This window comes from Falco naumanni, chromosome 18, assembly GCF_017639655.2.
Source record: "Falco naumanni isolate bFalNau1 chromosome 18, bFalNau1.pat, whole genome shotgun sequence".
Classification (NCBI taxonomy): domain Eukaryota; kingdom Metazoa; phylum Chordata; class Aves; order Falconiformes; family Falconidae; genus Falco; species Falco naumanni.
The window spans coordinates 4,164,656-4,188,885 of record NC_054071.1 but is presented as its reverse complement, the minus strand read 5'-3'; the positions used below and the strand labels follow the sequence as shown (position 1 = coordinate 4,188,885).

The following is a 24,230-nucleotide window of genomic DNA, read 5'->3' as shown; positions in this document are numbered from 1 at the left end:
ACCCAAAAAGTTGTCTGCCTCAAGAGAGGAGGGAATTAAGACATAATTAAACACTTGTGCTTGACTGTGACTCCCATAGGAGAGAACGTGGCTTTTTTTATTTCGGTTTTAAATTAAAGACGCTTCAGCTTTGGCCACCAAAGGTAACAGTGTTGGGGGTGCATAAAGAAACAAGGGAAATTAAGCGCTTCCTCCCTGTCTGTCTCATTGCTTGCCTCTTTTCAGACTAGATACAGGAAGCGCCATGGGAACAGTGTATTTTTATGGTTGCATGCAAGCATACACCATGTGCACCACAGCATGCAGCTTCTATTCCCTTGAGGCCAAAAAAGGGTTTTTTTCTTTCTTTTTTTCCCTTGTTTTCCATCAAGGTCTTAATTAACATATTACTATAGCCTTCTGCCTAATTGTTTGCCCTATACTTAGCAATCATCACAGATGAAGCCCTTTTCAAAGGGGTGTACAATAGGACAGGTTGAATTGTTTTAATTGAATGGCATCTCACCTTCATCAGTTACGACACAGACATAATGAACACCACATCAGCCAGCATGTTTGCATGTGCTCAGCGGTGTACAAATACGGAACTGTTTGCTAAAAAAGTGGATTTTCTTATAGCAGACAAGCACCAGTTATGATGACATTTCAGCCCTATGCCTTACTTGATCTAGTGCCTTTAATGAAATTTCCATAGCCTTTTGACAGGATCACAGTATCACTTTCTGCAGATCTGGCATAAAAGGCTCCGCCAAACTAGACAACATCTAGATTTGACCAGGCTCCAACTTCTGTCCGAAGTCTCAGAATAAGTCCCCACCATGTATTTAGAGTGTCACCCATCAATAACACAAGATTCACAAAAAAATGTGCGGTTCAAGAAACTGGAAGATTACTTACTATGAATGGTTGACACAACATGGAAAAAACAGACATAATTGTACTGAAGAAAAAGATGTTACAGACATATTAAGGCAGTGGAAAGCAGGCTATCAAATGCCTGATCTCTCTCTATGAGTCAGTGGCCTCATGTTCTTACGATGGCCTTCAGCAGATGGAACAAACCCTGCGGGCATGGATCATGCAGGAGATCAGGAGGAAAAAAAGGAGAGTTTTCTGTGTTGCAGAATGAATTGTGAAGAGTCTGAAGTAAAACTGCTTGCTCGCAAAAAGGGATGGATCATGGACACTGTCATTAACATTTATGAGAACCACACAAATATTTCTCATTATTTCTCATCAAATTTAATACCTAATGACAGTATTAGCAATCACATTTGGAAAAGTGCCAAATAGAGTGCTTTACATATATATATATACATATATATATATATATATATATATATATAAACAGACAGACTTTTCAGGCAGGCAGGACATAAGCCATTTCCCAAGAGCCATCACCAATACTGACAGTATTTCTATTCTGTGATTCTGGAGAATATTATGTATTAATTTTTACCAAGGTTAGTGATCCCCGAAAAATAATACTGCCACCAGGGCAGCACCATCAGAATGTGGTTTCACTAGTGTAGAAGATAGACATAGTTATTGACCCACAAGGACTGCGCAGTGACTAACGTAACTGCTACTGTTATATAGTAGGCACAACATGAAAGCTGAGATTATTTGTGAATTTTAGTATCCAACAGCAACTGAACTGGTGCTAGGAAGAAATTTAAATGCATCTACTGATACTCGCACAGTCTAGAGTACTAGCACAGCATGCTTAAATATTTAAGATTTATTGTGCTTCCGGTATCAGAATGACTGTAGAGAACTGTATGTGAAGCAATGAAGTAAACACAATATATATTTTATTTTGTGCCATTTTACACTGAGATACTGTAGTTACCTTTTTTATGCGTTTAAAACAGCTTTCTTCTAGCAATCGTTGCTTTGTTCCTATAGTGAGAATCAAAGAATAGAGCACAGTGGTACTGCATAGAGCACGGTGGTACTGCATAGGTTCGCACTCACTTTATAATTAATGAACACTCTAATGATAAGGGAGCCTATCAGGGTGAAATGATGTTTTGTTGATATTTATAGCATTATCTTTCAGATGTAAATTTTCAGTATTTGCATTCCAAAACAAATTGTGAAGAGACTTTAAGGTATCAGCAGCCATATAAAAAAATGAATTATGTATAGGAGCAGTATCAAGGTAAATATTTTCCCACCAGCATCTAAGTTGTACCTGACTTAAACATATGAAAAAGAGCCTGAGAAATAGTACTGAAGCTGAAGGGCATATGACAATCAAGGAACGGAAAAAAGACTTGCTTGATGCCATGACACCAAGTGTGCAAGCAGGATAGACAGAGTGCTGGAATGGGAAGGTGGGGAAAAGCTAGAGCAATTCCTCTTGGATGGTCAGTACGGGGCAGGTTGTGAAAGAAACCCTGCCCTGGCTTCCTGTACCCGCAGCAGAGCTCACCGGCCCAAGCTAGATTCTACACCACAGACATCCAGACTAAGCTTCTCCCCACCAACTATAAACGGAGCCCTGTGAAGCAGCAGGTACTTTGGGGATGTGAGGCATTTCATCCTAGGTCAGACACCCAAACTGGGTCAGAAAATCTGCGTGCTCTCTCCCCACTGACCATCAAGAAAGGCCAGACACCAACACAGCTCTAGACATCAGTGCTGTAGATACCCAAGTAAGATTAATTTCCCCCTCCTCAAGGACTTTTCTGCTAGTGCAGCACTCCCTTGAGTGTTTTATGTTGTTCTGTATTTTGTTAATAAATAGAAAAAGTTTAATCTTTAATAATGCAAAAGTTTAACCTCTGAACATTTCATTTAGTCCAAAATAATCACATTTATGTTACAGGGAACAACCAAGGCTACTCGGGCAACCAAAACAGAGACAAGTCTTTAGTGATTTACTTGATACATGTGATATGTAAACGCTACCTCAAAACTACCAACCAAAGCCACAGACATAATTCATCTTGACACTGCTGTACTGCCATGGACATACAGCACTTGAAAGGCAACGTGAAACTGGTAAAACAATATATGTCTTTTCCCCAGGATATGTATACCACATCCTCTACCAGGCAGCATTTTTCACTGTTTGTGGTTGAGAACTGGCATAAATGAACAAGCTCAGCTCACTGCAGGAATGTTTATTATTGCTGTGATTTCAGTTGATGAGCTTCGACATCAAGGAGGACATTCAGAGTCTCATGTTCTCTATCTATGTCATATACACACACTCAAATCCTGAACTCTGAGGGCCTGTAAGACTGCCCAGACCAGGAACTGTTTCTTTTATCTAGTAATTGAAGAGGACCTCCTAGTTTTTAAAGATACACAGAAATATGCATTTATGTAGAACCTCTTAAATAAAAAATAGTACATACTGGTTTAATAATTTATTCATACCTGTGTCTTCTTTCAGAGTTGTACAGGAAGGGTTCACTGTTCAAATTAAACAATAAACATGGTAAACTAACCAACTTTCTGTTCACCCACAGTTTAAAGTACGGGATTACTGCTGCAGTTTTAAATTTTACAGGGCTGTCTTGTCCTATGAATTTGAGGTAGCTTGTCTTTTCTTTCAAAAATGACTTTTTTTTTTAAATAGCCAAGTTATTTTTCAGATATCAGAGTGGATTAGCAACATTAATAAACAGTGCAGGCCTAACACCCATATGTCACAGGCAAAATACTTTGAAGAATTTGTATGCTACGACACACATTAAAGGAGTTCACCATATGTACGTGTGTTTTTATCTTGCTATCCATATTTCATAGATCCTTTAAAAGTGACCTTCATAAAATGCACGCGAGGTTCCCTTATGGACAACAGTTGCTCTGCCTTTAGAGCATGTTGAAATGCTCTAAATTAATTGTATTGTTATTCCCTTTATAGACATGATGGAAAACCAGAGCTGTGATCCAGAATAAACTTTCTAATCACTCTCATAGCATAATCAGATTAATAAAAAGACAAAATGTAACTATTATTTTCAGAATTAAACCTCCACTTTACCTCCTGCTTCTTCATTAGACTGACTGTGTTCCTTCATATCTTCTGCAATATCCATATTTTCCATTTCCTGGGATTTGTTCAGATTACAGTCTGTCAAAACCTCCTGTCCTTCTGGAAAAAAAACAACCACCGCACCCAATAATTAACTATTGATGCTCCAAGAATATTTCCAGGTAATCACCTCAGAGTATCTGAGGACTCCCAATATTGCTCACAACGCCCACAATGTCCTTCCTATAGATGTGTTAGTTGCAGTTTGTTTAGTGGATTTGCTTCCCAAAGTCATGTACAAACGCTCACACAGAATATACACCTTTAAGTCTTAAGCTTTGGCTCAGATTTAACTAACCTGGAGGTTGTTCTAAATGACAACAAAACAGGAAAAAAATCCAGTATGTGTAACTCTATATATCATAGGTCTTCTGAGAACTGCTGCTAGGAGGTAAGCAAGCAAGCAGGTTCAGAGCATGGAAGAGAAATCACAGCTCTACTTTGTTCATTTGGGCAAAATATTAATCATTCTGGCCCCAGGCCAGGAAACTGCTCAAGCACATTTAATCGGAAGCCTCTTTGAACCCAGTTGCACTTCTCTGCTTATTTCATCAACACTACCAGAAAGTTTTCTGCTGATCATTGTGACAGGAGTATGTCCCAGAAATCCAAGCCTCTCGTCTCTGAAGTAAAGCCAAATATTTAACTATAGAGAGATTTATTTGGGTGATTTTTTTCAATTAAAGCCTCTTTCACAAAATCCATAATATAGGTTTACGCAATATTATGCATATTTCTGTAAATTTTAGATCACTATTTTGTTTAAAAAACTGACAGTGTTTTCTTTCAACAATCCTATGACTTTTTTAGAGTTTACAGCAACATTGTGAAACTGCTGTTAAAGTTGTTTAACTTATTAACAGTTGGATAGTGAAAAACCCAGTCCTCAGGCTAAATGCTACATTGGATCTGAAAAAAAGTTTTGTATTTTGATTAAAACATTTATCCAGCTCACACAAGAGGTTTGTTTTCATATTTTCAGAAAAGCAGTCAACCAAAAGAATCACGTTATGCTTGCTTCCCTAATCAGAACTTCCAGCTTTCTCCTGAAAACACTTCCTTTCCTATTATGGTCTTTTTTCCCTTTAATATCATCTTCCAATACTATACGGAACTTCCACAGTTTTATTTCAATTCTAGAATTTATTTTTCACCTTTAATGCTCATCTTTGTATCTGTGACCATGCTATTCAGTGTCCTGGGAATCTAAATGGGCTGAAATTCATGTGGTTTTCTCCATTTAAATTTAAAATTTTCAAGAGAGAGTGAAAGAACATAACCTGAACAGCACAGTACCTGCAGCCACGGGCTTTTCCTGAGAATTACTTAGGTCCATACCTGCCTGTGAATCTGCAAAAGACAGAAAAGTAGTCTGAGTTGCTTATTTATATATATTTATATAAATAATAATGCTTATTTATAGTTATTTAGAACTGTTCACGCCACAGTTGTTATAATCTTATAAATGTCCTTTTTCTTGGCTGAAAGCAAAATTGCAAAAGCAGAATTTTCAAAGAAATAAATACCAAACAATTGTTACATTTCATTGTACAACTTCATTATGTCTTGAGCGCTGGCACGTGCTCAGAAAAGGGATTAAGTATTATTTTCTAACTAAAAATTATAGAATAACTTACACTTTCGATTTAACATCTCATTTTGCACCCTGTGAGCACAGCATAGCAGTAGTAACTATGTGAAGGGAATGTCTGTAAAGTACAAGACATTTTTACATTCCTTTTCCAAAAACCAAGGGAAAACCCTATTGTCTTCACAAGATCTACTTGGTTTTCATGGGAATGCAAGTCTAATTCCCATTTAGCAATTCTGATAGGGATCAATGTCAGGAATTTCTAAAAACTTTTAGAGGACTACGTATGTGGCCTGGTTTCCAAAAACGCTGAGCACTCAGCAGACAGCATTAAAGAAAATATAAGCTGCAGGTATTTACATCTCCCACTCCAATGCCCAAACTGAGGTGGGCATGTTTAAGTGGAGGCACAGATCTGTCCAGTTAAGTCTTACTCAATGCCTTGCTGTCTTGAGATTTCATTGATATGAGGGCTGATTTTCTTAACAGTTCCACAGCTACCTGCTTCCTTCCTCCTTCCTTTCCTCTAGCTTTTTTCCTCTTTTTTGGGGGGTTGTTTGTTTTTTTTTTTACACACCAAAAAAATTTTTATCATCTTTGAACACAAAAAATAGTAGCTCCCAAACTCACAAAATTCATTCCTGGCAGTTACATAACAGAAATACACATGCAGCAGCCATGAGGTGTTAACCGCTAGTGACATTTACCCCATAATTATCTGTCTTTACCACCACTGCATATGGAACATTTTTGTGGTCTCTGCAATGTCAAAATATAAAGCTCTGTTAACTCCACAGCGAAGAAGCCTAGTATCAGATAAGGCTATCCAAAAAAACCCTGCATGAATAGAGGATGGGCTGAGGCATCCTACAAAATAAAGGCAAACTCAAAGGAAAAACAAAGCAATAATAGAGCTATCCAACAAAGGTTTTTTAAATGTTTGGTTCTGTTGTTTCCTAAACGAAAGCGTTCAGCTGCCATTTCTCAATAATGGGTCTAAGAGTTACATTATGCATGTAGTTCCCATTACTCTTAACTAGCTATTACTAAAGAGCAGCAAGAAAAAAACACCAGCAGTTGCCTGAGCTCTTCAGGGTGTAACTCCTGACTGGAGACAAGTTGTTAAGCTATGAGCACTTATGAATTGTATCCTAAAATTAAACCAGAGCTCCCATCCTTTCAGGAAAATTTAGCATGAATGCAAGCTTTTCATTAAGTGTCTTTCATTAGAGCTAAGAATGTTGCCTGGTGCCATAAAGATAGTCATGGAATTAAATGACAAAAAGTTCAAATATTTACTAAATTTGCAGGTTTTTTAAAAAAATAAGATCAAGGAACTCCATAGTTACAGCTCTTAATTTGTCATTGTTTCGTTTTATCATACCAGGAAAAGTGAGCTACAAAGAAGCAAATGGACACTTTATACCACAAATAATGATGGGGAAACATCAATAAATGCAGGGTAGGCAAACAAAATTCTCTCTAGTATTGATTTTACATTGCAATAATATAGATACTTAAATCACACAAACCCTTGTAATTGTGCGAATAATTAGGGTTTGAGCAAGACAATAAAATCCCCACTATTCTGCAATACTTGAATTAGATTTTAATTGCATTCAGAAATCCTGTGCAGTTGCCCCATTTGGGGGATAAAGCACTGAACTGGTCAAAGCCCCAGGATCAAATGAAGAGGGTGCTTGCTGGGTGAGGGGGGAGGTGTGACTGGGAAACTGCAGCAATTCTGCCTTCCCCTGGGTTACCAGGTGGTCATGATACAAAGAATTAGAGCCCCTATGCGGCTGCTTCAAATCAGATAGTCCTGCATATAACCCTGGATAACTATATTGGTTTAGCAATCGTTGCATTCCCCAGGACAACTCCCAAGCGCAGTCACTCCACTAAGGATGCGCACGTTGCTATGGCTCGTTGGGTAAGTGGCACCAGCACAAGTTTCTGGGCGTAGGGCTTGATGCAACACCCCTCAGTCAGCAGTTTGCTCAGAGCCCCTCTGAGCTGCAGCTACAGGGTGACCTGCTAGAGAACCAACAGTACTGCCAGAACCGTGCAGCAGCCTGGCGGCACCTCCTCAGCCAGTCCTCTGACGCTCATCGAACATCGAGATGGTCTCTGTGTAGTTATTTACATTTTGTTGAGCGTAACAGGCTCCTGTCCACGATGGGCTGCTGGGCAGTATAATCATAGAGTCATAGAATTGTTTAGGTTGGAAAAGACCTTTAAGACCACGAAGTCCAACCGTTAACATAGCACTGCCAAGTCCACCACTAAACTGTGTCCCCAGGCACCATGTCTTACACATCTTTTAAATACCTCCCATGCTGGTGACTTCACCGCTTCCCTGGACAGCCTGTTCCAGTGCCTGACAACTCCTCCGGTGAAGTGATTTTTCCTATTATCCAATCTAAACCTCCTTCTGAAGAGGTAAGAACAATGATATACCATATGTTTCCTTTTTCTGTTGAGAAATATTCCCATCTTTGTATCACTTTGAAGCCTCCAACATCCACTCATCAGTACCTGGTTTCTTATGATATTAGTCTCAAGCAGCTTCTTTACAGGCTTAGTGGTCTCTTAATATTTAACTTCAGGTCACTTGCCTGAGTATTTTAAGCCACATCCTTCCCTGTGTCATGTAAGCACGATAGAAGGACAAAGTCTAGGAAGCTTCCATCCCTGATTCTGTACAAATAAGACCGTATTTCTACCAAACGTTCAGAAAAGCACAATGCAGGAAATCACTTACAGAACACGTTAGTCTTCCCAAGCTTCAAAGAGATCCACTGCCTAGGGTGCATGGAAAGAAGACGGTTGTCTTGCGTGTGTTGCAGCTGACGCACGATGTTCTTTTACAAAGCAGAAGTAAAATTCATGTGCTTCTGAAACCAATCCTTAGCCATCTTGCGTTCCACGCCAATAGCCAAAGTGAGCAAAAATATTCAAATAGCTTGCTAAAAAAGTGCTATGGCATTTTACTACATAACCGTATTAATACTTTATCCTGGTATTTGACTAGTTAATAGAAGCAACAAAACAGCCTACCTGTATTTTAACCCCCCTAAAGTGGATTTTTTTTCAAATAAATGATAACACTAATACCCTTCTGTCACCAATACAGCTATAGGCAACAGAATGGGAGGTACATCTTGAATTATTATAATCTTACCTGTTTGCCTCCAAAGTGAAAACTAGAACGTTGCCTTTTTACTGCCAGCTGCAGTTTTCAACCCAACAGCATTGCAAAAGGGGACATCTCTTTCAATCGCACAGGCTCTTAGTCCTTCTATCACAACATATGGAGCAAACACAGCTTGTTTCCCTGTCTTTGCACCATCTTGAGAGATACAAGCAAGCCAAAAAACCCCACACACCAGTCTTGGCCCCTGCCCTACAGTTAGACCTCCACAGCCTTAACCCTCAATGCTCAGAGCGGGGCCAGTGCCTGTGCTACGAACAGCAGTCAACCTCTTTAACCCCAACATGTTTTTTGCCTTCAACTCACTTCAAGAGAGAAAGCCTATCTAATTTCCTCACTGAAAGGCCTTCTTCAGCAGTTACAGTCTCAATGGCTTTCTGAAGAAGGTTCCTGGACCAAAGAAACTCTTTGCAGGCTCTCTAATACTTTGCTGCTCTTAAGCACCATGTAACGCTCAAAGTGACACAGGCATTTTAAGTGCACATGTCATTTTGGGAAGAAATCCTGACCAGCAGTGTGTAACTAGGATGTTGTTTTTCTCATATTGTAGCATATGACCTCATAAAACCAGCAGAATGTCTTCCAGTAGTCACGATGTTCATCCCAACACAGCAAATGGAAATGATGGACGACATGAGGTCAGTTCTTGCGATTGTTGCAAACATAAACCAGCATGAAGAGATGCAATCACGTAGACTGCAGATTTTGGCTTCCTAGACCCAGGTCTCAAACACCTACTCCTGCCAATGCCTGTCTCCCGGTCAGTGACCGTATGGAGTGACCTCACACTGAGCACAGAACATGCAGGACAGAAGTGTTACCCCTCTGTCCTCAATGGCAAATTTCCCATTGACTCAAATGACACTGAGATTTTCCCAAGCCCCATGGAAAAAGAGATGCTTGGCTGTCACTGTATCCTGAGATAACACAGTATAACACTTTTACGTTAACTTCATCCCAAACACAACCAGCTCAGCACATTAACTGATCCTTGCAATCCCCACACACAGAACAACAACCTGAAGGATTATTTGCAATGTTAAATGTACAAGAAATAGGAACACAAAAAAGAGGCTTCTTAAATAATCTTGGCTGTAATGGCAGGAACACACCCATTTTCCAATCACTGACGTACCTAAAGAGCTTTCTTCTCCTACAAAAAACATACAGTAGACCCGACTTGATCAAAAAAATGAGGCTGCGTTTTTAAGTGCTGAACTGCCACCAGATCCATTCTTTCAAAACATTAGATACACCTCTCAAGCTGTGATAGTCCCAATTCAGTCAGATTCTAGGAGAGTAATTATTTTAATACAAACTTTTTAAAAGCCTTTAATAAAGGCAAATACATTTTTAAATAGGCAACTGCATCTAACTTAAAATAACCAAGAACCTCGAGTCATTGAGACGCAGCAGACTAAACTCAAGCCCTTACTAAGGTGAGCTGAAATAAGAACATCAATCTCTGAAATAATGAATCAGGTGATGCTTTGCAGTGCTTCTTTGCCAGGCTTGTTAAAACACTGGTAATTTTGCTTTTCTTCAGAAGCGAATTACACCGGAGCCCAAGATTAACTCACAACTTGCTTTTGCTGGCTCTGAAAGTTACACGCACGTTTTACGAGCGAAAAGAAACCAGCATGCCCTTTAATTCGTTAAAAACCTAGAATACGAACAGTACATAAAGCAGGCTCTAAAACCCGATTCTATCATACATGTTGTGATTCTGAAATTAAACAGAGGGGTGAAAAAAGCCCCGTTCGTTTCCTGTTTAATTGCAGCACGAGATTAGATTTCTCCTCCAGAGGCTGCAATCTGTTTGCAGACAGCGCTGAAGAAGCCGCTTGGAAGCCCGCGGGAGGTGGAGCAGGCTGCGGGCCCCCGAGCGGGGTCGGCGGGGAGGAACGGGGGGCGGCAGCGCCTTCCCGGCCCGGGGAAAGAGCGGGGTCGTTTCTCACCTTCCATGCTCCGGCCGCGGCTCCCAGCTCCACCTGCCCGCCCGGGCTCGGGGACTGTCAGCGGAGCGCAACGGCCTCGCCTCCCGCCCGCCGCGGGCACCGCCACATCCGGCCCGTCGCGGCGCTGGGCGGGCGGAGAGCGGCGCCGGGCGGCGGCCAGCGGAGCCGCCCCGGTCCCGGCCGCGGCCCGGTGACTGCCCGGCTCCGGAGCTCGCCGCCGGCGCTGACCGAGGGCTGCTCGGCGGGGACAGCAGCGGGGCGCGGGGACTGAGGGCAACGCGTGGTTTCACAACCCGCACAGCATGGCCGGGGCGGGGCGGGCAGCGCTGAGCATCACCGGGGCCGGCCCCCTGCCAGAGCGGGCTCTCTGGGCAGGCAGCGCTGTCACGGCCCGGGGGGCTGCATGTCTCCAGGGGAGACCCCACCGCCTCGCTGGGCAGCCTGTCCCAGCACCTCGTGTATCAGTTTTCCCCTCGTATTCAGAAGGAACTTTTATGTCATAGTTTGTGCCCGTTGTCCCTTGGCCGGTCACAGGGCACCACTCAAAAGAGCCTGGCCCCATCCTCCCAACACTCAACACTCACCCTTTAAGGTATTCATATGCATCGCTAAGATCCCCTCTCACCTGCTCTTCTCCAGGCTAAACTGGCCCAGCTTTCCCAGCCTGTCCTAAGGGAGATGCTCCAGTGCCCCAACCATCCTGGTAGCCCTGGACCCTCTCCAGTACTTCCCTGTCTCTTGAACTGGCGAGCCCAGCACAGGACACAATGCTCCAGATACGTCCCCACCAGGGCTGAGAAGAGTGGGAGGACAACCTCCCTCGCCCTGCTGGCCACACTCCTGATGCCTCCTAGGATCCCCTTGGCCACTAGGGCACACTGCTGGCCCTCGGGCAACTTGCTGTCCACCACAACTCTCCTTCCCCACAGAGCTGCTCTCCAGCAGGACAACCCCAGCCTGTACTGGTGCATGAGGCTGTCCCTCCCCAGACACAGGACCTGACACTGGCCTTTGTTGAACTGGTTCCTCTCCGCCCAACTCTCCATCCTGCCCATGTCTCACAGAATGGCAGCGCAGCCTTCTGGTGTGTTCTGGGGGGCTGAGGGAGGCCCCAGCCGTTTTCATAGGACAAACGGCATCAGGCTGTGAAGAGCATCTCCAGAACGGGAGGCTGACCCTGGTCCCAGCGCTGCGCTCTCCTCCGGCAGCCCGGTGAAGCCTGCAGGTGAGGACGTCCTGCGGCAGGTGCCCAGGGGCGATGGCTGATGCGTGGCAGGCTGAAAGACAGCACAGGCAGACAGTGAACACCGGGGAGGCAGAGCCAGGAGCAGCTCTGCTCTCACACAGCACACCACGGGGCCAAAACAAAACATTGGAAACCCCGTGCTTTAGAGAAAATGTCCCTCTTAACTTCCCAGGAGATCAGCCACCATCAGAGGTGGCTCCTCAGGTGAAGAAGCCATGGCAGGTCCCCAGGCAGGGCTGCCATCAGGAATGGGGCCAAGGGGAGCAGGTCCAGGAGAATTAAACCAACCTCACAGGGGTAACCCTACCCTGAGGGCTCAAGACACACTCCCACATGCAGGGCCAGGGCAGCCAGGTGATTGCGCGGGTCCCCAGCTGCCCACTGCATCTCCAGCCAGGTCAACAGTTCCCTCCAACTCACATCTCCACTTGCAAGTGTATCTGACAAGAAGCGTGCTCCACCTCCCCCCCCGGCTCCCTCAGCATGGCAGGTGGGATCTGCAAATGGATCCGCAACCCATTACAGCCAACCAGTCAAAAATATTACTTAGCATTTTAGGGAGCTCTTCACCTTTAAAGCCTGCAGCAAGCACCAAGACCCAAAATAGCGCGGGAGAGCTTGCGATGACTTGGGTTAGGTCACTCAAGGGACAACAGCTATTCATATGGAGAGTTTAGCAGGGTGACACGGAGCTATTTTGCGTTGGCAGACTTCTGACTCATTTTATTTTACACTGCAGAGCCAAGTAGTCTAAGCCTTTATTAGAACTGGCGTGGCAATTGTGCACTGTGTTGCCCACACACATGAAAGAGTAACTTCTTTTCTACATACTTAATTTCCTTTGTGTGCAATTTGTCCGGGCTCTGTTTACACATCACGTAAACATCATAAGGCAGCCTCAACTGTTAAACAAATGCTGCTTTCTTTGCAATTTTCGTTAACAAATCACACTCCTTGGACTGTACATTAAAGTTAAATGATTGAGATAAGAGTAAAATAAAACTTAAGTTAGTTGTTCTTAATGAAATAGCATTGCTATTTAGAAGAAAATCAAGTTATGAAACTGTTTAATGAAGCAAATATGAGTTTCTAAGTACTTGGATAATTGTTAAATAATGAGTTTTGTACATCTAGGCTTCTGCGAGGAGACTCACTCTACACAGGGCATGGATGGGGTTTTGAGCAGCCTGACCTGGTGCAGGATGCCTCTGCCCACGGTGGAGGGTGGCACCAGGTGACCTTTAGAGGTCCCTTCCGACCCAAACCCTTCTGTGATTCACGAGGAAGCGTGAGCTGTGCCAGACCAACGCGGTCTTGACGTTATGTGCAAGCTCAGCACTAGTCATGGCATTTTGCTTCACCCAAAGCCCAGAGCTATTTACCAAGAAAAGGCCTACAAAGATAATAGCTGGCCTAGATCTCAGATCAGCACAGAACATCAGTGCAGAACAGTCCGTACCTGGCATGCTCTGACAACAACACAGCTTGTGTTTGCAGCTTCGAACTCTGATGAGCCAGAGAGCTGAGAGAGAAAAAGGAAAACAACAACTCAGGATGCTGTAGGTGGAAGGTACAGCTAGGGCAGGTGCACTTCTGGACCCTTGGGGTTATTGCTGCATGTTTATCACAGCTTTATATTTACTTCATCACATTGTGCTTTTGGGTTGGATTGGGGCTTTTCAGCCCTGCAACTCAGCTGTATTTCAAAAATGAGAAATGAACATTTTGGGGTAAGAAGATTGATGGAGGCTTAATGCCTTTTTGTTCCTTTACTACTTATATTGTCCAGAAATCTGTAACGATACTCATGCAACTGGAGAATCTAGGAAGTTAAGGAAGTGGTAAATGAAATTGTGATCTGATTGGATCACTTGGACATAAAAACAAAGACAGCAAGTGCGAATTACCATAGCTCAGGTGTGTGATAACAAGACAACACGGAAACATGATTCTCCTACTTTCTGTGTTGTGTTGACTGCTTCTTAAATTGACGTTTTTCCGTCACTTGCAAAAGGATTCTGGAAATACAATGTTTAAAAAAGAAAAAAAAAAGATATCTGGGATAATCACCCCAATTCTCTGCTATTCTAGACAGTCTCTGTATTCCTCTTCCAGGACCATTTAATAATTAAGGTTTCTCGTTCCTACAAACTTTAAAGAAAGCCTTGGAATCTACTGTGTGATGATCAGAAACCTCTTTCTGTTTTCCATCCCAGGATCATTCAAGGCCATTTTCTCCTACTGCCAGATTTGTTCTCTAATTTAAATCTTTACTTTCCCTCACAGTTACCACCAGATAGTCAATCATGTCTTCTCTCTGCTTCTATTTCAAGGGCAGAAATTGAAAGAGCCTGGGTTTGCCAGCCTGTAAAAAAATGCCACTATGTTCATCATGGCCCTCCTTTGCACCCTCCTGGCTTTAGATCACCCACCTTAAAGATCAGAGACAAAACTTGTGCACCCCAGGCAACATCCCTCCAGAGCCTTGCACAGGTCATTTGTGTGTCCCTGTACTCCTGGAAATCTCTCTCCGTGTTTCCTAGGATAAAATATTTGCCTTTTTAATATCTACTCACACCACAATCAAGTTTACAATAGATTTTTTTTCCTGTCATTTCCTACAGAGCTTCTAGCTGTTAGCAAAAATACCTGGTAATTCATAAATGCATGACAACACATTTTATCCTATTAAATCCTCCCCCTGCCATTACCCTGTTCTTAAAGACAACGAGCTTCTCTTTTCCCTCTCAGCTTACAGATCTGCAATGACGATTTGTCAGTCTGTAGCTTACAAATATTACAAACTTGAAAAGGAATGAGTGATTTGATTAAAGAGATAGACTAGGAACCTAAGTTTATAAAGATTTAAAACTGCAGACAAAGCTTTGTAGTAAAGATACTATTTTATAATAATTAACAAGCTGGGGAGTGATGGGCTGTGTCGGACAGTTACATGACAATAGGCTATAAATGTCCTTAGTAACAGAGGATGTTCAGGCTGAAACATGACTAGTTTATAGCAGACACGTTAAAAACTGAATCATTTTGCCTATACGGCATAAGCGTGAAATGTTAACTTTGAGTAAAACTGAAAACATTCAACACATGGGAACGCTGGATCTGTTGAGGTGGTCCTAATTATGAACTGTTCAGCAGCTCAAGGAAATTAAAAATGAAAACCCTGACATAGTTCTTGTAGCTTAACCAACCCCTTGAGTTAATATCTTGGTCTAAGGAAGAAGAAAGTGAGGCTGCTTCCCTGCAAAGAGAGAGAAGTGAAATAATGAGGCAGTGCACACATTTAGTAGGGCAAGGAGTTTTGCAAGACGTGAAAAGAGAGGGATGCCACTTCAAAACACCAGCAGGCTTGAGTAAAACTATTTTCTGCCAGTAATTTGATATCTTCTTTTTAACGTATTTTTTTTTAATGCTTTATTAAAGAAAACTCATAACTTGAGTGCTCTTTCTTTGCATGGAAGCACCAAATTAAAACTTTTACAGCCATCTACAAAAATAACTATAATTCCTGTGTTGGCTGGTTCCATATTTGTTATGCAAATACTATTACATCATTTTTGGACACTGCCATGGTCTGAGGCTGCACGATAAATATGATTTAGCCAATTACCGGAGGCTTGGCCACAGTTGCTGATCTTGAGTGTCTCATGATGTGCGGTGTGGTCAAACGCACGTACCTCCCTCTCCCTGTTCAGCCGTGTTTCCTGAGTGTTTTTATAACACTCACTTCAGAGACACTATTTCTACTCTTAAGAGTTTAAAAGTCTTAAGCAAGTCTTTCAAAACACCTAACTGACTTCAAAACCACCGAGTACTTCAAGTAATAACGTGGCATTAGGCTTTATTTTCGAGACAACAGCACAGGCCCAGCTCTTATTTTCAGTCTTTCTCACAGCAAGTGCCAGGAATGGGTTTTTTTGTTTTTAAGCTGAAAGAGCACATCGCTTAATGACTTGCTCCAGAAACCTGCAGCTGAAGAACACCCTGGCGTGCAAAGTTACCTCAAAACGTGGAGCTGGAAACACCGTCCCTGTGGTTACAGGGCAGGTTCAGCCCACTGAGCTGACAGACCACAGCCTGGGGGCCTGAACCTATTCCCTCCTCCCCGTGTAGTTTCCTATCCTTGCCCACACAGCTGGAAACACCACCTTAGAGCCAAAAATAAAAGTTCACGCCGGGCTGTAGAAGAGAGAGGTGGTGGTTTCTCAAGCATAGGGCTGAGGAACGACAGCGCAGGAGCCTGAGGTGGGGCGGGAGGGCTGGCACAGGGAGCAGGGCCACCCTTCACTAGCTAAGGGCCCTGAGGTAAAAATAAATAAATAAATAAATAATAGCGGGTTTTTACAAAGCACAGGGTGTGGGTGAAGAAGAAAAGACGCGGCCGAGCGAGGAGCTGGGGTCCCCCCTTCCTGCCTGAGGCGCTGCGGTGAGGCGAGGAGAGGCTGCCCGCCCCCGCTGAGGGGAGGAAAGGGCGGGAAGCGCCGGGCGGGCGGCGGCCGTTGGCGCGGGGGAGGCGACATGGCGGGGGGCGGCGGGGGGCCGCGCTCCCCCCTGGCGGCCCTGCTGGGGCTGCTGGCGGCGATGGGGAGCCTAGGTGCCCTGGCTGGAGGTACCGGGGTCGGGGGGAGAGGCGGGATGTCGGCGCTGGGTGCCCCCCACCCGGGCACGGGCTCCTCAGAGGGCGGCCTGGTGTCCCTGGAGGGCGTTGGAGGAGCGCCCTGCCGCTGAGGGGAAATGCCCCCGCAGGTGGGGTGGTGGGGGCCCAGCTGCGCCCCGCTCCCCCCTCACCCGAGCTCTGCCACCCAGGCCTGAAAAAAACAGCACATATCCTCATGATTTTCACATCTGCGGGGGCCTCTCCTGACAGAAACCCTCACACCTCACCACCTGCCCACAACTTCTCACAAGGCCGAGGCTCAGAGGTGCCTGAGGACTCAACAACCCTCCCACGGTCACCATGTCACACCCTTCTGGTTCTCCCTGGGGTCACTGCCAAGAACCTTAGCTTGCCCGTTCAATTTCATAACTATTTTATTGGCTTTTTGTAAAGGGAAGGTCTTGGCTAGTTTGGAACCTGGTATATCAAGACAGATTTGCAACCTAGGTGCTAAAGCAGCAGAAACTGGCAAGTCAGCAACAAACGGGAACCCTTGTTTTTAAGAAAAGGGTGTGGGGAGGCAGAAAAAGTACAGCAAGAGACAGAAACTTGCTAGGGGAAAATAAATGGTTAACAATCGCACATTTACATTTTGCTCTGTAGTATTCTAAGTCCTTTTCCCTACAGTGATAGCTGTTCCTGAGGAAAAGCAACGTTCTGTTGAACTTATCGAAAATAATTGTGTTTATGGCAACACCAAACATGAAGGTAAACCTGTCTTTTTTATAGATAGATAGATAGATGATATATATAAAGATATATATATGTATGTCTTACTGGACTTCTAAAATGGAGTTTTAAGTGCAGTGATCCTTATGTAGACACTGCTACCCGTGGCAGTGACATAACTAAGCTAAGCTAAACACAGTGCCGGAGGCTCCAGAACACGATCCCAACAGCATACAGTAACAAGGGGGGTTTAGTAAGACATTTGTCCCATGGTGCTACTATAAGCACTTAGGGAAATTTAATACACTTTTTGTAACCCTGCAAGATGATTTGTGTGGGACTCCCCTGTCTCCTACACAGTCAGCACCAACCCCGCTGTGGACAGTTCCATGACATAAATAAGAACAAATGGACATAAAAGATCAACCTTACACTTTCCAAGTCCCAACGTGGAAAATAAACCTTGTATTACATTAAATATATTTTTGGAATTACTGTTTTGGTGATTCAGTGTAAGCATTTCATGTCATTCACCTTATTCTCTTGCATTGCAGTTAACGTGTACGTTAAGATGTTTACAAATAGCCCATTTCTAGTATGTATGGATTTGGCTCGTTCTCAAGAAGAAGTAATAGATCCCAAGTATATGTGGATTGGTCCAGATGGAAAAAACTTAGAAGGTTAGTCACTTTGTTCAGATCTTTGTTCCATTCTGCCTGCCTTAGCCATTTTTTCCCTGGTCACCAACAGGCTTTTTACAGTACTTGTGCACAAACTTAGAAACAGCCTTTGCCTCAGAGTGCAGGGAGGCAATCAGGAAAATATGTTGAGACAGATAAGTAGTTTCTGTCTTCTATTTACAAGGGGAAAAGTCAACCACAAATGGCTAAGGAGATTACTGTACATGAAATCACATTTTTTCCTTGTTTCTGTTGATGCCACCCTGCAATAGGAACGTGGGTCCAAATAGTCACTGGTCTTTTGTCAGATTTTTCCACGAGCTCTGACATTAGGCTATGTTTCTCTTCTCCCTCTGAAATTATCAAAAGCTGGAGATAGAAGGAAACTTGCAATAAATCCTAAAGGTCATAAATTTTAGATTATTTCAGACTAACATGAATCAGTGTCATTATGTACAAGAGCAAGATCTCATCTTCAAATGTTCTAAATGAACACAGCATCAGAAACCAAACATTTCCAGTAATCAAGTATTTCCTGTTTCTATTCTAGGGCAGATGTATGTGAATCTTACAGAAACAGGAAAGCTGATGGTGATGGGTTTTAAGGAGTCTATGTCTGGAGCCTACACTTGCAGTCTTTCTCACAAAATTATAGAAGTTACAACACAAGAAGAAAGAGAAATGTTTGAGGCATATAAATTCATGGTATATGGTAAGATTGCTGCCTAACCAGCAAGCTAATGCACATAGTCTCTGTAGTTTGGTGGGTTGTGAAATGCACGTTTATTGCAAGGCTTGATTAAAAAAAAAATATAATTAATGTTTTATCCCAGAATAGAAAAGATATTTTTTATATTTATACACACCCCCTCTCCCAGCTTTGCAAAAAGTTTTAAATACTTCTACCAGGAATATATGGCAATGCAAAGAATAAAATAATCTCTACCCTTAATTAGAACAAAGTGAACTACAACAATTCCAGTGATACCCAAGACCTGAAAAGGAAGCTCGTATCTGAGTGCAGTCTCCTGGGGGGGGAGATTACCAAACCAAAGATATGCTGATGCAGAATGAGCCTCTTCCCAGCTGCTCAAGCTGCACACTCAAGCTTTCTTCCACCATTTGTAACCACCGTTCACCAATATCACCTCCCTACCCACAAAATATTCCAGTATTGCTTGAGAAACACTAACTTTTACAATAATTTTTTAAAACATCCAGTGCTCCACCATAATTGTGTAGAATGGCTTTGCATAATCCCAATCCATTTCAGTTACACAAATATAAATGTGCTATCCTGTGTTATTTCACTATTTGCTCCCTTTTTTGTTTTAATATTTGGGAGCAGAACCTCGTAACATAAGCACATAAATTCCTGTATATTTCAAACTAAAATGTCTCTTGACTATTTGAGTCAGCTCTGACAAGGACAAATCTGTTCTGTTATGGTTAATCAGTAAGCTTTATTTATTTGTTTACTTTTGAATAAGAGCCTGTACTTTAGATACAAAGTACACTGATAGCAACGATAAGGTTCTGTATAAAATTGCAGCTGTGATTACACCGCAGAACTCACACGCAAACCATTCTCTTAAAGCCTACAGGGAAGCTGACCATGCGTATCAGGTGTTTGTTCGCTTTACTACGAAGGAATGCGAGCTAGCAGCTAACGGCCAGTTCTTTGAGGAACTACAGAAAATCTTAAATAACATCATCTCTGATCTGACGTGTCACATCACAGAATCATCCTACAAATGCCATTCTGTCAAGATACCAAAGCAAGGCCTCCTGCATGAACTATTTGTTACTTTTCAAGGTAACAGACTTCAGTATTTGTTTGGGAGGGATCATTTATTTTTATAAACAACCTGCAAATACTATAGATAACATCTGAAATACATCAAAGTCAAGTATACCTTTGGAACTTGTTTCCCTGCTTCCTTTCAGAGTCCCTGTATTTTTTCTTACTAGCCCACAGATGGAGCTAAAATGCAGTTTATATGTTGAATTTGTAGTATTGTATTTCTTACAACCTTCTCGCGAAACAGTATTTTCAAGGTGTGCAGTTGGAAAGGATTGTTGAAAGGAGATAGCTGGTAACATGCCATGATTTTTTTCACTGATGTAGTTGTAAAAGGAAAATGGTCATATTTGGGGTTTTGTCATTTGATTTTTAATAAGTCTGTGACCTCTGTGGTTTTGCTTGATTCTAGGAAACTGCACAGAGGTTAAAAGCAAGAGCCTCACAGCTCCCCAATGGTAATTCCGATGTGGCTGTATTGCCTTGCAAACCAGGTTAAATCAACCCTGATGGCTGCCCTAATTTAGACATGGTTTATCACTGAGGGAAAGGAAGTTATTCATTAACGCTTTGACCACATTACCTCCTGTATGTTCTCATCATGTGCCAAGAAGCACCATCCAACAGGTTATGGAACAGTTTGGTGGCCATTCTCCCCACAGTAAAGTCAAGCAACGTTTAGAACAAACTGAGGACTCAAAGGTTTCTAGTTTACGTAAAACATCAGCCCTTTAGGTAATCTGAGTGTACTATGTGAGAATTTGGTTCCATTCTTCCTGTCAGCTTAGCGTATTTTTCCCCACATTATTTTATTGGTTGACCTCTGACTCTTACTGGAACAAAGTGATTAAGGTAACTTGATAGAAACCACCAGGAGCAAATACATTTTTTTCCCCTTTTATCAGTCACTCATTTTTCAACGTTCAAATGCACCTGGTCAAAAGAACTGGTTCCAAACATGATCTTGACTGCAGACAGCAACAGGTGAAAGAAAAAAACCAAACATCATCTTCACAAATTAGAAGCAAAATTAAGCAAATACAATCAGGTGAAGCAAGCAAGCACCATAAGATGCTAAAAGCTGGAGTGCATTTTATTTGTCCATGTTTTCTGAAATGAACCTAAAGATACCTGCTTGAGGTATACGAGTTCATTGCAATATATTCTTCAACACACCTACATGTATCTTTTTTTCTCCCTCCACCCATAGTCAATCCTTTCGCACCAGGATGGGAAGCAGTTTGCCATCGGGTTCCTTACGATTGTGAAGATGTGACAAACATGAGAGTTGAAGAGGTTCTGTGTCAGCCACCCATCTGTCTTCTCTGCGTATTTAACACAAATCTCTGCCTTAGCATCTACAGATTTGGCTAATAGTAATCCAGCTTCACCCAGATTTTATGGGATTAATATCATTGTAACTGACAATTCATGGATTTCAAATAATTCGGTTCAGGATGGAGAACTGTTTTTTAAAGTCAAATTGATTCAAACGATTAAAAAAAAAAAATCAGGCTGATTATTATATTGGTATACTGGACTTCCACTTCTCTAAACTAAATCTTTGGTTTATGATTTGGTAAATGGAATACAATTTAAAGTAGTTGGTTTCTAAAAGGTGTTCTTTCTGGCTTCCTAATGTTAAAACATGCTACCAGATTGAATACTGGGTCTGATTCCAGGCCCCTGAAGCCAAAGGAAGACTCCCAGTTAAGGTGACAGGCCAATGTATGTGGGAATAAGGACTATAAAGTATTTAGTGACACTTTTAAATCAAGAAAAAAAACAACTGACTATTTTTTATTCTTCCAACGTTTCTGAATTTTAGGCAAGAGATCGAATCGGAGAGTTTTTCAGTAGGCAGACATATGCTTTGAAGCACGAGTTTCAAACTGTTCCTACAATACACTACATGGACAACAGTTTCTCTGTTACTCGCATGGACAGTTGCCGACCAGGTTTTGGGAAAAACGATCTCACCCACAAGGACTGCGCTAGTTGCTGTGGTAAGTATAAAATACATTGATTTAAATACAGCTTATTAGTGCTGAGCACGGGTTTCTCTGAAGAGTATTTGGTAAATATCAAATATCAAATGGAAGATATTTCCATTCATCTTTTGGAAAGATATCCATATTGCAGATTTAAAAACCCCGGACAGGAACAAAAACCAAACCAGCAGTGTCTGTCAGTGTGTTCGCAGGTGTGACTATATTTCCAAATAGAGTAAGTGAAAGCAGTGAAGTGTTTTTTTTTTTTTCTTCCAGGTCACTGGTGAGTGACTACGCTCAGGATATAAAGCAAATAGGAAACAATTACCTTAGTATTAGTGCTACTAGAAAACTCTCAGCTGTTTCAAAATATCTTTTTGCCAGCAGCACCTACTGCTTGTTGTGGAGCTCAGGGTATTTAGTAAGAGGCAGGCTCAGTGAGCTTGGGAAGGGTGAGACCTCACTTACAGTGCTGAGAAGGCACAGGGTGCTGTCTGACGGTCCCAGCCCTGGCTAAAACACTGACTGTGCTCTCTTCACAGTGGTTTGTGATCCTGGAACTTACAGTTCTAACAACGAAGTGACCTGCCGGATTTGTACAAGGCCTCGAGTCAAAAAGTATGGAGCAAGATCTTGCTGATAAACTGATGACAGAAATGGGAAAACCAAAGAGCAGCTGTGGAAGCATTATTGGGTTTGTGATGTTCTTTTCGTTTTTAGCTGCCAAATCTGGATTCATACGTTCCTTTTTGAACAACTGCAAAACATCACCATTCACACCCCCCTAGATTTTCTATATTCAGGGACCACTTTGACTGGAAAAATGATGCATAATCTGAAGGTAAAGCAATTCAATGAAAAAAGGAAGTTTGTCATGTGGCTGTTAGTGCAAAGAGTCGGTTTCTTGGTGGTGACACCAGGCCACAGCTTTGTGCTGCAGTTTGCTCAGAGAGCATAAAGGAGCCATGAGCAATTCAGGGAAAGATGGCAGAGAATTGTAGTGAATTATGGGCCATAATGACACACGCCAGAATCTATAGGAGCAATTTCTAGCAGATATTAATAGAAGTATTTAATCTTTGTGATTTAGAAAAACATTAAGTGCCCTTCCCTTTGCTTTTCCCCATTTCTTCTGCTGTGTCTGAAGTGTTCCAGCCTGCCCTGTGCAGAACTGTACAATGCACCAGTTAACGGTCCCTGACCAACCCCGGGCTGTCTGTATTGCTCTGCCAGGAGGAGCTCTGCTGAGGAGCAGATACCAGCAGAGTAGAAAGCGAAATCAGGGCTCTCCGAGACAAGAGAAAGGGTTAATAACAAATCCTACAGCCCAGCAGTCAGGAGAATTAAGGACCCAGCTTTTATGGTTCTTCTTGCTTGCCGCTCCCCTGAAAGAAGTGGGTGTATCCCAGGGAGGGGAAGCAGAGAGGCTGCAGAGCCTCCTCTGCCTGCTTGCTGCTGCGTCTTTTCCTTCAGCTGCATCAAATCCCACTGGCAGTGCTCTGCTGGCCCCAGGTGCTGTGCTGTACGAGCAGATGAGCCTCTTACACCAGCTGTAAATTCCCTCTCAAGTTCACCGGATGAGTAACGAGTCAAAATACAAGTTGCCAAAGCACTGAGATAATGGGAAAGTTTTCTTTCCAGAAAAGACTTCCCCTGGTCTGCTTTTGAAGGTTAGCTGCTGGATCTACAGCTGGATCTGCAGCAATAGATCATTTTGCTCATAAAACGCTATTAGTCAAGAGTATTTTACTACTCTCAAGAGCTTCATGAGTAGCCCCAACTACTCACCAGCCCCTGTATGGTGCAGAGCAGGGGCTGTGTGAGCCTGCTGGAGCCACCAGCCTGCCACAGGCTTCTGAAGCTCCCGAGGTGCAGCACTGGACCACAGGCTTTTAGGACGTGCTTTTAGGCTTTGTAAGCTCTGTCCCACTGGGAGCTGCTGCCTTCCAGGCTCGCTCTGGGGAGAGACACCAGAGAACTCCCACCCTCCTTTCCCTCATGGAGCACAGCCAGCCAGCTCAGTCCCTTTGGAAGCTGCTTGTGTGACCCCCCACGATCCCAGCACATGGAACGCCGTGCCCAGCTACCCGGCACAGAACCATTCCTTCCTTTTTTGCACTGTGTAGGACTAAGTCAAGCAAAAGAGCACCTCCTACTCCATAACTGTGACTTCTTATGGCATCTAGAAATTCCTTGGTGGGTATTCATCCAAAAATCGACCAGATTCAACCCACTTTAACTTATCCATTTTGACAGGAACACAGCAGGAGATGGTACGGGCACAGACCACGCTCCGAGCTTTTCAGAATCATTACTTATTAAATACTGATGAATAAAATGTACTGTAACGAGCA

General features: G+C 42.9%; 2 protein-coding genes across 11 annotated transcripts in view; one reads left to right on the top strand and one right to left on the bottom strand.

The window, feature by feature from the left end:
- IKZF3 (IKAROS family zinc finger 3) overlaps window positions 1–10,912 on the bottom strand; it is a 40,256-nt gene extending 29,344 nt beyond the window's left edge. For 8 of the 10 annotated variants that reach the window (XR_005831380.1, XM_040617467.1, XM_040617469.1 and 5 more), the window contains exons 1-4: window positions 10,815–10,911; window positions 8,407–8,560; window positions 5,348–5,401; window positions 4,001–4,111 (exon numbers count right to left, since the gene is read on the bottom strand). Coding sequence is in view for 9 of the 10 variants with exons in the window: in XM_040617467.1 (XP_040473401.1) it covers window positions 4,001–4,111; window positions 5,348–5,401; window positions 8,407–8,458 (217 nt within the window). In the remaining variant the exon portion in view is untranslated. Of the gene's footprint in view, window positions 1–4,000; window positions 4,112–5,347; window positions 5,402–8,406; window positions 8,561–10,814 lie in introns of all 10 variants that reach the window. The other 2 variants (XM_040617465.1, XM_040617464.1) reach the window with 2 other exon arrangements.
- Window positions 10,913–16,596: 5,684 nt separating this feature from the next.
- Window positions 16,597–24,230, top strand: ZPBP2 (zona pellucida binding protein 2). Its single transcript, XM_040617651.1, has 8 exons — window positions 16,597–16,687; window positions 17,363–17,443; window positions 17,959–18,084; window positions 18,635–18,796; window positions 19,682–19,900; window positions 21,096–21,181; window positions 21,714–21,891; window positions 22,419–24,230. The coding sequence occupies exons 1-8, from the start codon at window positions 16,597–16,599 to the stop codon at window positions 22,514–22,516; spliced, it is 1,041 nt and encodes a 346-aa protein (XP_040473585.1). The 3' UTR covers window positions 22,517–24,230.